Raw genomic sequence first — 13,714 nt, 5'->3', positions numbered from 1 at the left:
ACAAAAAATATTTTATTTTATGTGCTGGAATGTGCAGAAAATAGGTTTAAATGTTAAACTAATTTCTTCCAGTCAGAGAATGTTGCAGATAATTTAATTTTTGCTTGATGCATAAAGTTAAAAGATTACAACTAATAAATCAAGTTTTAAAAAAAGGCTTTTCCCATTTGATTACATTTTGTATGATGGATTATGCAGAAAATAGAATTGGGTTTAAAGATCTATCGCTTTGTTACCTATTCAGGTTGTAAATCGTGGTTTTTTTTGTTTTTGTTTTGTTTTGTTTTTTTGTTTTTTTTAAAAGTAACTAATTAACTTACTTTTGAAAATAAGTAATCAGTAAAGGAATGGGATTACTTATTTTCAAAAGTAATCAGTAATTAGTTACTGATTACTTTTTTCAAGTAACTTGACGAACACTGCAATTCACTAAAGCATAATTGGCTTTGCCTCTGGTGCTGTATGTATTTGAGGCTTATTTGCTCACGCCGGTGTGTAAGGACCTTCCAAAATGCCCACTGGACCTGCAAAATGTATAAATGGAGAGCAGGAATTTCCCCACCGGGACTGATTTCATTGAAAGTAATTAATAGGTTGTGTCACGAGTGTAGGGTTCGATGATCTTATTGCCTATAACCGATACCGTTTCTGGTGTGAGGCGTGATGGCGACGGCTCAGTAGTGCAGAGTGGTAGACAAAAGGCCATTTCTCCAAACCCGCAGTTTCTTCAGCTCACACTCATTTCGAAATCAAACTAATAAACAGTGATGACATGCTTATGTTTCCCCTTTGATGATGATGACGGTAATGGATGTAACCGCTCTTCACACAAACGCGTTCTTTCCAAAAGGGTGCAGAGGTGTTTCAGCTGTGTTGGGTGAATGTCAAGATGCTATTATTAAATTATAATGAGGCAAATTACATTTAATGTGGATCTATTATTAACGATAATTTGATTTGAAGCATTCTCTTATTCTTGGAACACGAGCTAAAAGTTCACCTTGATTGGCAGCCGGTTGGTAATCAGTCCCTGAGATCGTTAGCACTACCCTTTGAGGAGTTCTTCAAATGAATACATTTATTCACAGGTCTGAGGCTGCGTCCACACCAGCACGGATAGATTTGACAACTGTGTTTATGTCTGAAAACGCTCCACACTAGCATTTTCAGTCGTTTTCAGAGTTGTGCGTCCACATTGAAAAGGCCGAAAACGCTGACGTTCCAGTCCTGCGCATGCGTGAAATGCAAGAAGATTCGACCTGCCTCATTTCTGTCTGCCGCTTATTTACTTTCCGGCTCTTTGAAACGTCGCGGCAGAATGTTGAGGAAAAGCACCGAGTTTGTTAAATGGACTCACAATGAGGTGGAGTTGTTGCTGCGAGTAACACAAAAGTACAAAGTTGCAAAAGCGAGTGAGAATTAAAGAATTTGAAGAAAAGCTCTCTGGAGCGCATGCAGACTGATATTAAACTCAAACAAAACAACTGCTGTATAATGCCCTCCGCTATCTTTGTTTAATTAGTCACATGACTGCATCACATGACTAACATGCGTCATCGTTTTCGATAGTCTCTGTTTTCGCTGTCCACACTGCAACAGTTTTCAAATGTATACGTTTTCAAAATGCTGCGTTTTCCTTGAGTGAAAACGCCGTCTCAGCGTGGACGGGAGGCCAAAACGGAGAGAAAACGCATTAGTGTGGACGTAGCCTGAATCGTTGGAAGCTTCAGCCAAAGGTGGTGAAGCTGAAATGGACCAAATCCCCTGCGTTACTACATCCCAAAGGATACTCTATTGGATTGGCATCTGATGGCTGTGGAGGCCATTGGAGTGCAGTGAACTCGTTGTCGTGTTTAAGAAACCAGTTTGAGATGTCTGAGCTTTGCGGGATGCTGCTTCATCCTGCTGGAAGCCATCAGAGGATGTAGTCGGTGTAGACAGGGTCACCAGCAATACTCAGACCATTACACCAACGGCACTGTTGATACAAGGCTCCATGTATCTGTGCTTTAATGTTGTTGACGCCAAATTCAGGCAGAAGTCAATACAACATTTTCCCAATCTTCTGTTGTCCAGTTTTGGTGATTTGAACTTCAGCGGGTTGCCTGCATACCATGTTGACCATCTGTATATGCCTAAATACTATGAGTTGCTGCCATGGCATTGGCTATTTGGATATTTGCATTAATGAGCCGGTTCGGTGACTGCGCTTACAGGGAAGGCCCACTTTAGTTGAAATTGTTCGACATGTGGACTACGAACTAAAAACGAGTTCATGACCTTTAGTCTGCAACAGCGTTTCGGTGGGTCGTACGTGACAAAGTAACATCCCCACTGAGGAAAAAGAGACGATCACTGTTATTCACTTTACCTGTCTGATTGGACTGTTAGCATTTGTACTGTGTGCTAATATGAATAGTTGCTTTATCCTGTAAGTGCAAATGGCATTCCCGTGGTCCTCACTGCAGGCGTCTGTTTGAGACGTTGCCTTGTGACTGTACTGATGATAGATATAATTCCACCGTAACAAAAGGCTCAGAGTGCACAACAGAAATGGCCATTCAGCTGTATAAAACAATATCCCCTCCTACTCTTGCACTTCTCTAACAGCTGCTTGTGATATGAAGAAAAATGATTTCACTGTAGCGTTGCTCTCAAACACGCTGCCGTAAGCCAATCTGGAAATGGCTTTCAACCTAATTCCTATATGCTTGTATTATAATGGAGTGCTGGGATGTTATTTGAATGAAGATGGATATCGTGTCTTGGGAGGCTTATAGCTAATTTCCCCAAGCAGCAGTGTCAAGTTCTCCGATGGCTGCTGTCTGCTGTATCTAATAGCCATTTGTGGTTGCTTCATCCAACAGTAATTACTTTCTTTCTCTAGTTTCTCTTACTGGGGCAGAGAGCGTTCTGCTTTTTAGCATTTAATCGTAAGTACGTTTAGTTGAGCACATGTGACGCTTTTTTATTCATTGTATTGGCTATTTTTCATAGCACACATGCGTGTTTCTAAACTGGAGTTTGCATTGTGTTTAGGAGAGGTAAGAGTGAGTGGGGAATGTGTGATGCAGTGACACTTCCAGCTGTAGATGATAAGGATTGTTTTGAGGGGCCTCCACAGCTGCAGAGGGAGAAATGTGATCAAGGGTAGACTCGCTGGCAGCAGCGTATTTGTTCTACCTGTCTCCATTTCCCAGTTTAAGTGGCTCCTTTCAGTTCATGCTTTTAAGAATTCTCTTCATGTTTCACTTTCTTGTCAAACTGCAGAAAGAGTGCAAATTGATCTTGCTTGTGTGTCCATGTTGGGTGGCTGTAGCTCAGGTGGCAGAGCAGGTCAGCCACTAATCAGAAGGTCGGTGGTTCGATCCCAGGCTGCATGCCAAATATCCTTGGGCAAGATACTAACCCCGTGTTTGCCTACTGGTGGTGGTCAGAGGGCCCGGTGGCGCCAGTGTCCGGCAGCCTCGCCTCTGTCAGTGCGCCCCAGGGCAGCTGTGGCTACAATGTAGCTTGCTATCACCAGTGTGTGTGAATGGGTGAATGACTGAATGTAGTGTAAAGCGCTTTGGGGTCCTATGGACTAGATAAGCGCTATACAAATGCAGGCCATTTACTACTTTTTGAACGTTAGTCTCTTTGGAGACAAAGGTGCCACCGTTGGTAAGAAACTCACAGGGCGACTTCAGAGCCATTAGAGTCAGGCGAACTTGGGAAAAGTGTTCCCACGTTTGGGGCTCTGTCGTTTAACATCCACTTTCCAAGTCTGAGGCTCCTTTCTGAGAGCCTGTCTGCATTTCTCAGTGGGCGATGGCCTTTACGTTGGGGATGGGCTTAATGGGGACCAAGTCAACACCGATAATCAGACTTGAAACGAGCGTAAACTTAGACGCTATTTGCAACCACCCTCCAGGTGCAGGGCACAGATCCACCAGAGCTCAGACTTTCTGCAGAAACTGGAACTTGCGGTTAAGCTGGATCAGTTTGGAGGAACGAGAGCGATGACCTGTTTCTTTGGTGGTAGAATTGATCTTTTCGGGTCTTTCTGACCTTAAGTTTCTTCCCCATATTTGCTGCTTTACTTTTACGCCGGACTCTAACACACACGTGTCACGTTAGAGGTGCTGCAGAACAGCGTTCATGATTAACAGGCTTCTGTGTATTTTTATTTTTCGTGCGTTCTGTAAACACTTAAATGAAGGACAGCGTGGCCACTGGGCACGCACGAATTCCTTTTGATGAGAAATGATGTAAGAGTACTTCACGGGGCACCTTCTTAAATGTCAAAATCTAGCCCTGAGATCTCATCACATTAGATCTTGTGTGGACCAGCGTCTCATGGTGTGTTCTAATTAGCCAGACCCAGCCACGTGTGAAGGATGACTGCTACCTTCAGGCAGCGAGCCATCTGTAGGAACCGTCACCTCAGCAGTCATTAATGATGGCAGAGACGCATGCAGTTCACCCCTGAGGTCGATAACAAAGAATCTAAGGCAACCAGTAAAAATCTGGCTCCATTCGACCAGTTCTAGTATCTTTTAACCATACTGGTGTTTGTGGCAAAGACATGTTTGAGTTGATAGGGATTGGTTTTGATTTTTCCGCCACATCGACATCTGTGAATACATGTTTTCCCCAACATTGTCTGTGTTTCTTTATGCTTTGTCTTTGCATCTTATGGTTTGTTAGTATGATCTCTGACTTCTGTGTTTGCCTGGTTGTACCTGCAGGCATCGGGCCAGTGCTTGGCCTGTTGTTCATCCCCCTGATCGGCTCAGCCAGTGACCAGTGCAACAGCAGTTACGGCAGGAGGCGGCCTTTCATCTGGCTGTTGTCGATGGGAGTCCTTCTGGCGCTTTTCATTATTCCCCACGCTGACGTCCTGGCAGCCCGCGTTGCATGGGGTGGCCGCACGCTCCAGGTGTGTGAAATGTTTGTTTGAATTTGAGTTTTTCAGACAAAGGGTAAATTCTTCCCGAGAGTTTATTCGTTTGAAGACTGTGTCCTCCATATAACCTTGCGTTTCCTCCGTGTTCCAGGTGGGCTTCCTGATCCTTGGTGTTGGGCTCCTTGACTTCTGTGGACAAGTTTGCTTCACACCGCTGGAGGCTCTTCTGTCAGATTTGTATCGGGATGAGGAGGACTGCAGCCAAGCCTTTGCCATGTTCTCCTTCATGGTGAGCTTGGGAGGCTGTGTGGGTTATTTGCTACCTGCGCTGGACTGGAGTCACGGCCTCCTCTCTGTTTACTTGGGAGGCCAAGCAGAGTGCCTCTTTTCCCTCCTCATCCTCATCTTCATCTCCAGTGTGCTAATCACCATGAAGGTGTCCGAGGAACCCTCTTGTGCCAACAGCGGCGCGGGAGAGTCGGGATCTCTACTGGAGCCGGGGACCGGTGTGATGGAGGCCGGCCGGTGTGGCGTGCCACGCTCGTGCTGCTACCTGCTGAAGTGCAAGCTGAGGCTCCTCAAGTCTGGACCCCTGATGTGCTTACTGAGGACATGCTGGTCCATGACGCCGGCCATTTACAGGAGCTACTGCCACGTTCCACGGGTGATGAGGCAGCTGTGCGTGGCTCAGCTCTGCAGCTGGATGGCTGTCATGTCTTTTATGCTTTTCTACACAGACTTTGTGGGTGAAGGCCTTTATGAGGGCGTGCCCAGTGCATTACCAGGGAGTGTGTCCAAACAAAGATATGATGAAGGTCAGATTCCTCTTTTTACATTACGTGCATATGATGTAAGATTTATGTCTTGCATCTTTATAAATGTGTTTGTAGCTCTAGACAGTATGGCATTGCCAAAAAAAAGTCCTAAATGCACAAATAGCTGATTACCGGTGCTCGTTGTGCTAATCGGATGCAGGACGTGTCCTCCTGTTTTTGTCATCGTGGCACACAGCTGACCTGGAATCCCGTGTATCTGTTATCATGCATCCGTTTCTGGTCTGTCTCAGGGTATCTGATATAGACAGAAACGATGGCTGAGACTAACACACCGATACAACACTGCAGATAGGATTGTGAGCGTTTTGTGAAGTTTTACCTTTTTTTTTTTTCTTTTTTTTTTTAAAGCATGTCAAGTAAATCCACTCCAAAATTTCAGGTATTGTGCTCCACTCCTGCTTAGGGCTGTGCGATATGCCGAAATATATCGGATGACAATATAAAAAAATGTATTGTTTCATAATACAGTCTCGCTTTTATTTCTTGCTGTCGTAAAACGCCATTTACTGCAATATTTCTTCATTGTTTTAGATGACTGTTAGCAACAGTCACTGCGGCACCACAGAAAGACCAGCCAAACACATCGACAAGCTCGTTTCTAAACGAGGGGCTGCGCTGTGCAGAAAACTGCAAATTACGCAGCAAAAGGGTCCCCACCACAGAAAGCTGCTGAGCTGTTTGATTGGACCCGAGTGACCAATCATGCCAGGCAGAGGCAGGACTTGGTGCCAACCAACTTTAGTTATTTTTATTTATCAAACATTTAATTTACAAATGAAATTTGAATTAATTTTAGTTTACTTAATTTGACAGTTAAGCCATGTAACATTTTTTTCTGTTATAGCCTGCTATTAAAACTGTCACCATCATCACCCACAAATATATTATTTACTTTAAGATCATATAACCATACAAGCCCACGCGTGTTCTGACGTCTGGGTTTGTGCTTTTTAATGTGCAAACGTTTTCCTAAAGTGCAGCTGTGCCCAGAAAATGTTATTACCTAAAACAAAATGCAGCAAAGCAGTAATGGAATACATTTTCATTACCTCCTCTCACTACAGCAGGGATAAAGATTTCACTACTCAGTTTTTCTAGTCAGTCAGTCAGCCACCACATGAGACAGCCACTGGGGGGCGTGATGATCAGTCTCCATGAGGAAGTGGCATCAAAGCAGAGATGATATCTGAAGGATTCAAATGCCACTTCATTGCCAAACACTCATTTCTACCATCAAGTACCTCACCTCTCTGCCCAACATCTTTCAACAGAGGAATAACACTGGCCTCCCTCTTTGTAGGAGGACCGCATCTCTGCAGGATGAATGGCTCGATGAATGCTGTGGAGAACAGCCTGGATCTCTGAATGCTCTTGTGCATTTCTCCATTACCTTAGTACCTTGTTAGGGGCTAAATTCTTGGTGAAGTCACTCAACTCTCTGCAAATGGGGGGTACATTTTCTGTACCACCCAACCAGGCATATGAAGCCTTTCAGCTCACCCTTCCTCTCAGTGGAACAGGAAAGGACTTCCCAGCTTGTAGCTTGACCCTGCCTAACTAACAACAAAGCTCAGGTACTCTATGGGTACCTGTGCAGCGGCGAGGGCTGATGCCCAACCCAAGAGGCTTTATGTTGTAGGATTTATTTACTCTTCCCAGTCCCAACTGTACACCACCACATCATCCAGATATTCTACTGAAAATTCGGACATATCGCTCAGCAATTCAGTCACTGAAATGTGGCTGGCGCCCCCTGGAGGCCAATGATATAACTAAACGGGTACATACCCTCGAAGGCTGTGAGTTCTCTTACCTCTGGTGCTGAGGCCAGCTGCCGATATCCTTTAGTTCAGAGTGCTGATGTGTTTAGGTCCAGGATGTTTTTCCTAACAGATCATCGATTCCAGGCGTGAAGCACGGATCAAAGTCAGACATGGAATTTAAATATCTGAATTCAATACAAAATCTCTGCATCTTTCTTTGGCACCAGATCAATAGAGCTGCACCACTCACTACTGGAAACGTCAACTTTCTGCAGCACTGGTACCAATCACTCTGGAATCCTGTAGCTTCTCTCCTGAACGGAGCGTCTTCCAGCTGACTTGTATTTATATCTGGACAAGAGCCGTAAACGCTGGGGTCCCACCAAAGAAATCTGGGTGTAAGAATGGTTTGCTGCTGGGGACGGGACAAATGAGATGGGTCAACTGAAACTGCCTCTTCTTGGCTCCATGGGGAGATTTCTTAGTTACCTCCTCGTCATTTACTTCACAAACCAACAACTGACGGTGTACAGACTTCTGACAGTCCTGGAATGTAATTTGGTGGATTCATCCAGCCAGAAAAATGTATACCCTGCGTTTGACCTCCACCCCGCCCCCCCTGTTTACCTACTTGGTTGAGTAAAGTAGGTCAAAGCGGCCATTATCTATTTAAAATAACTTGAAAGTACATGTTCCCATACTTTTTGGCAGATTCCCAATAAATATCAAATAAATATTTAAGAGTTCTCGCACAAGTTTTTGCTTCTAAATATGTGTTTTCTTAAAGTACAACATTTTATCTGAAGCACAAATATGCTCAGAAAAATGACCATTATGACCTTAAAGAAAATATAATTTACTCTAAACCAGTAAGAAATCACCTGTTCACTACAGGTAGCTAAACCTGTCTAGCTGTCCTTCCGACACCGCTACCATATATACTATAAATGTATCCTTAAATCTGGGGATCCCCCCCCTTTACCTTTTGCCCTCTCTCATTTGACATTTTTATCCATCCATCCACATTCTTTTCATACTCCTCTTTGTCCGCCTCTTTCATTCTTTACTTTGTTTACTTTCTAATTTTCTCCTGTTCCTAGTCCCGGTGCTTGCTGGACCATGAGGAATGTCACACTCAAAAAGCATTAATGTCAAGGAATCGGCACACAAAGAGCGTGTTCATTCAAGTCAACTAGACGGCCAAAGCACACATATCTGAGGTCTGAGTTTCATTTGTTTAATCCGAAATGCAGCGACTGTTATTACGCCACATCCTTCTGTCTGCAGATGTTCCTCCGGATGACGGTGATCTGTGTTGATTACAGTTGCATGGCCCCCTTTTTTTCTTAAGAGTAACCACTGTGCATTATCTGTAACATCTGTACCACAGAAAGTTGTCTTTGCACAGTACAGCTGAATCAGCTGTACTGTGCAAAGAGAACTTTGCACAGGTCGCATCAGAGCATCAGGCCGTATAGTGTGAGACCTGCATCGTGACCTATGAACTTCTAACCCCTGCGATTTAATTGTACAGTTTGAGCAGGAGCTGAATAACGTGACTGAAAAAAATCGCAGTGTTTGCCCAGCTTAATGCAGACTGTTTAAACTAAACAAGCTGCTGTTTCACATAATAAACCCTGCCAGCCGCAGTATTGCCTTCTGTTTTAACAGTTAAAGCAGTAGAGACGAGCTGTTTGCATGTGCGTGGAACTCTAGCGTCATTAACCAGGTTAGCTGTTAGCTTACAGCTCACGCTAGCTAACCAGCGAGCAGTTAAAAAGACAGCCGAAGCTGCACAAAACACCCACAAACTTATCTCACTACAACGTAGCGCCGAAAACATGACTCGCAGCTCGAGCTGGACACAGCTACTGTAACATAAGACTGACATCCAGCTAACCACAGCTAAAAGATATTTAGAGAAAACTTACTCAGGTTACACGAGCTGAGTTGTTTCACGCTGAAAAGTTGTTGTTTTGTTCTCACTGAAGACAGAGCTGTTCTTTTGTGCTGCTTTTAAGAGAAACATCCTTTGTATGTGAGGCCAAGGCTGTTCATCCTCTTCAGCTCTAGCGTAGACGACTGGCTCTGCCATGTTTTCATGTTTCTTCTTTACGTGTGTCGCTACTTTGAAACGCTTGGGCCGCTCTGCCCGCCACAGTTTCAAACTGGTCATGTGACTGCATGGCCACATCTGATTGGTAAAAAGTTACCGGAAACTCCACTGGCAGCATGTTATCTAATGTGTTAAACTAATTACTTTTTCAAAAAGTAACGAGTCGAATTTTGCAAATGTAGCGGAGTAAAAGTACCGTTTCTTCTTCACAAATGTATTTAAGTAAAAGTAAAAAGTATTGTGCAAAAAAGGTACTTTAAAAGTACATTTTTTTTCAAAAACTTACTCAAGTAAATGTAACAGAGTAAATGTAACTCGTTACTACCCACCTCTGCAGCTGATTCAGTAGCATTCTGGCTCCCTCCCTTATCTGTCAGGGCTACAGTTTAGTGCTCATTACATGTGGTAGTGTTTGAAAATGGAGCTCATTAACTTTGCTTTCCAGGAGTAATATCATAAACATACTCTTCCATGTTAAGTTAGCTGCTGCTTGCTATGCTACTGAACTTGACCCTGACTGTTTACCAAGAGCACCTGGAGGTCAGAACCACAGCTGGGAGAAATAAATAAATAAAGACATTTAACCCTTTAAAGCCGGTTGGAGCCGGTGTTCTGCACGCTCCGTTTTGCGTAACTATTTTTAAATCCCGGTAGCACTGCAACCATGTGAGCTAGCGCAATAAAATTGTTTGCATATGAAACCGGAGGAGTTGTACTTGCATCTTATGCCATTAGCTTGTCCTAAGTCACAGTTTACTTCCACATATAGCTTTGCAAAAACTGCATAAAAAGCACTTGCAGCAACAAAAACATAATATTCCAGAAACACGCTTTGCCGATCCGATCAGCTGTTTGTAACACTTCCTACACTTCCGCCAGGACATGGCGAACCATCGCATGTCCGCCATGTCCTGGCCAAAACCGGAAGTGACGTCATTTTGCGGAAATGTAGTTTTTTACCATCAGGGCCTCATGAGCCTATACTGGTGTTTTTTTTAGAAGAAGAAAGTGTGTACATTATTGTACTTTATTGAGCCCCGTGGGGAAATTGCTCTCTGCATTTAACCCATTCACTCAGTGAAGCAGTGGGCAGCCATTGGGCGCCCGGGGAGCAGTGTGTAGGGACGGTACCTTGCTCAGGGGTACCTCAGGGTAGCTGTTAAGGGGAATCGAACCCCCGACCTTCCGATCATGGGGCAACCACTCTACCTACTGAGCTATCCCTGCCCCTACTGAGCTATCCCTGCCCCAACTGAGCTATCCCTGCCCCAAAAGTTATGTTTGACTTTATGACTTTCTGTGTCGTTTCTGGGATGCTGAGGACTCATATTGCACTGCTGGAAATAGTTTATTTTGATGTATATGCTGTTTTTTTGCAAATTTGCACTATAATATTTATTTTCGTTTTTCCTGCAGTATATAGAAATTGGTGTATTTCAAAAATAAAACTATGAAGACACTCAAAATAAATTTCTTGTGGTGGGAAACTATTTTGTGCAACTTTTTTGTATTTACAGTTTTGAGGGATAAGCCTCTTAAATTTCTCTAACTAGAAATATATGTTAAAAAAACAAAAACGATTTTTAAATTTTTTTGCAGTTTATTGCACTTTTTTTTCGCAATTTATGTAATTACTATGCACTTAATGCAGACATATTACGGTATTAAAATCTGGGCTATAATGGTTGTATTGATGTACATCAACTTGAAATGCTCCCAAAAATGGCTCCACAGCATGTAAAAATATAATATAAGCTCTGGCGGACTTGGTTCTATGGTAGGTCTTAAAGGGTTAAGCATGAGAAACTTGGAAGGACAAACTGGGAACATAAAAAGCAAGTCCTTTTTAAAATAAAGTCTTACCACTGACTGTTTTTGCCCTTCTTTCCTTTTTCTGGGCAGCAAATCTCATTACTAAACAATTCTGAGAATCTTTATAAAGATGGAAATGTTTTCATTTTAATATTTTGAAAGCGAGAGGATGAAATTAAATGGGCAATGCTATTATTAGAAAATTATATTTACAGTGTTTCTAATCATTATATACTGCTTTTGAAAAACTGTCTACTGTGACCTGTAATATCAAGACTTGTCTCTCTGGTTTTAGATGCATCACATTGTTAAAAATTTCCACTTATTGTTAACATTATTTAAATTCAATTCAGTTTTATTTATACCGCGCCAAATCACAACAACAGTCGCCTCATCGGAAGGTAAGGTAAGGTAATCGGAAGGTTGCCGGTTCGAGCCCCGGCTTGGACAGTCTCGGTCGTTGTGTCCTTGGGCAAGACACTTCACCCGTTGCCTACTGGTGGTGGTCAGAGGGCCCGGTGGCGCCAGTGTCCGGCAGCCTCGCCTCTGTCAGTGCGCCCCAGGGTGGCTGTGGCTACAATGTAGCTGCCATCACCAGTGTGTGAATGTGTGTGTGAATGGGTGGATGACTGGATCTTAATGCGGCAAATCTCCGTTAGCGAGTTAGCACGAATTGTCCCCGCCGTGTGGCTGCACGGCGTTGATGCGTTAGCGCGGTTAGGTCGTTAATGCATTAGTGCCATGCAGCCCCATGCACGGGGCAATCCGCGCTAACTTGCTAACAGAGATTTGCCTTCCTTTCATACGCCGATGACTCCCAGATTTATTTCCCACTTAAAAAGATAAATGGCTTCTCAGTAGACCCGCTGCTCAGATGCCTTGATGATATAAGGGCCTGGATGGCTTTGAACTTTTTACATTTTAATGAACAGAAAACAGAAGTGATGGTTTTTGGTGGCGCTTCTGAGGCCACTATTATAGATCTTGGTTCACTGGCACAGTATGTTAAACCAGTCATCACTAATCTGGGAGTTAAAATAGAGGCAAATCTTAAACTTGAAAGCCAGGTCAGAGCTGTTGTAAGATCTAGCTTTTTTCATTTGAGGGAATTAGCCAAAATAAAGCCTATCTTATCGAAACAGCATTTTGAGACAGTAATCCATGCCTTTGTTACTTCTAGGCTGGATTATTGTAACGCACTTTATTTTGGGGTTAGTGATGCGTCCATTAGGCGCCTGCAGGTTGTGCAAAATGCTGCAGCACGTCTTTTAACTGGAACAAAAAAAGTTTGAGCACATTACCCCAATTTTAATTTCACTCCACTGTATATTTTAGGATTGTTTTTAAAATTCTCTTATTTGCTTTTAAATCTCTTAATGGCCTGGCCCCCCCTACCTCTCGGAGCTACTACAACCATATACACCTCCCCGTTCCCTTAGGTCCGCCAATCAGCAGCTCCTTAAGGTACCAAAAACTAAGTATAAATCTAAAGGTGATCGTGCTTTTGCTGTAGTTGCTCCAAAGTTGTGGAATGATCTACCCTTGCATGTTAGGCAGGCCTTTTCTCTCTCTGAGTTTAAAAGTCTTCTTAAAACATATTTATTCGCTGAAGCCTTTGGCATTGATTAGAGGGGTTGACTCAATTTGTTTTGACATGTTTCAATTTATTTTAGTTTTTTAGTTATTTCTTTTATCTTATCTCATTTTAATTTTCTTTACTTATGCTTTTAGCATGTACAGCACTTTGTGAACTCTGGTTTTATGTTAAAGTGCTTTATAAATAAAGGTGGTATGGTATATCAAACATCCTTGAAAGAGTAGTTGTCAAACAGCTAACAGATCATCTGCAGAGGTTTATTTGAAGAGTTTCAGTCAGGTATCAGAGTTCATCACAGCACAGAAACAGCTTTAGTGAAGGTTACAAATGATCTTCTTATGGCCTCTGACAGTGGACTCATCTCTGTGCTTGTCCTGCTAGACCTCAGTGCAGCGTTCGATACTGTCGACCATAATATCCTATTAGAGCGATTAGAACATGCTGTAGGTATTACAGGTACTGCGCTGCAGTGGTTTGTATCATATCTATCTAATAGACTCCAGTTTGTGCATGTAAATGGAGAGTCCTCTTCACACACTGAGGTTAATTATGGAGTTCCACAGGGTTCAGTGCTAGGACCAATTCTGTTTACATTATACATGCTTCCCTTAGGCAGCATCATTAGAAGACATAGCATACATTTACACTGCTATGCTGATGACACCCAGCTCTATCTGTCCATGAAGCCAGATAACACACACC

At 43.1% G+C, this 13,714-nt stretch overlaps 1 protein-coding gene across 7 annotated transcripts in view; it reads left to right on the top strand.

Annotated features, from left to right (window-relative positions):
* Positions 1–13,714, top strand: part of LOC113027154 (solute carrier family 45 member 3) — a 48,324-nt gene that overhangs the window by 28,407 nt on the left and 6,203 nt on the right. For all 7 annotated transcript variants that reach the window (XR_013910165.1, XM_026176729.2, XM_026176730.2 and 4 more), the window contains 2 exons: positions 4,731–4,921; positions 5,040–5,703. Coding sequence is in view for 6 of the 7 variants with exons in the window: in XM_026176729.2 (XP_026032514.2) it covers positions 4,731–4,921; positions 5,040–5,703 (855 nt within the window). In the remaining variant the exon portion in view is untranslated. The remainder of the gene's footprint in view (positions 1–4,730; positions 4,922–5,039; positions 5,704–13,714) is intronic.

Source organism: Astatotilapia calliptera, chromosome 7 (assembly GCF_964374335.1).
Source record: "Astatotilapia calliptera chromosome 7, fAstCal68.1, whole genome shotgun sequence".
NCBI lineage: Eukaryota > Metazoa > Chordata > Actinopteri > Cichliformes > Cichlidae > Astatotilapia > Astatotilapia calliptera.
This window is presented reverse-complemented; position numbering and strand designations above follow the sequence as displayed.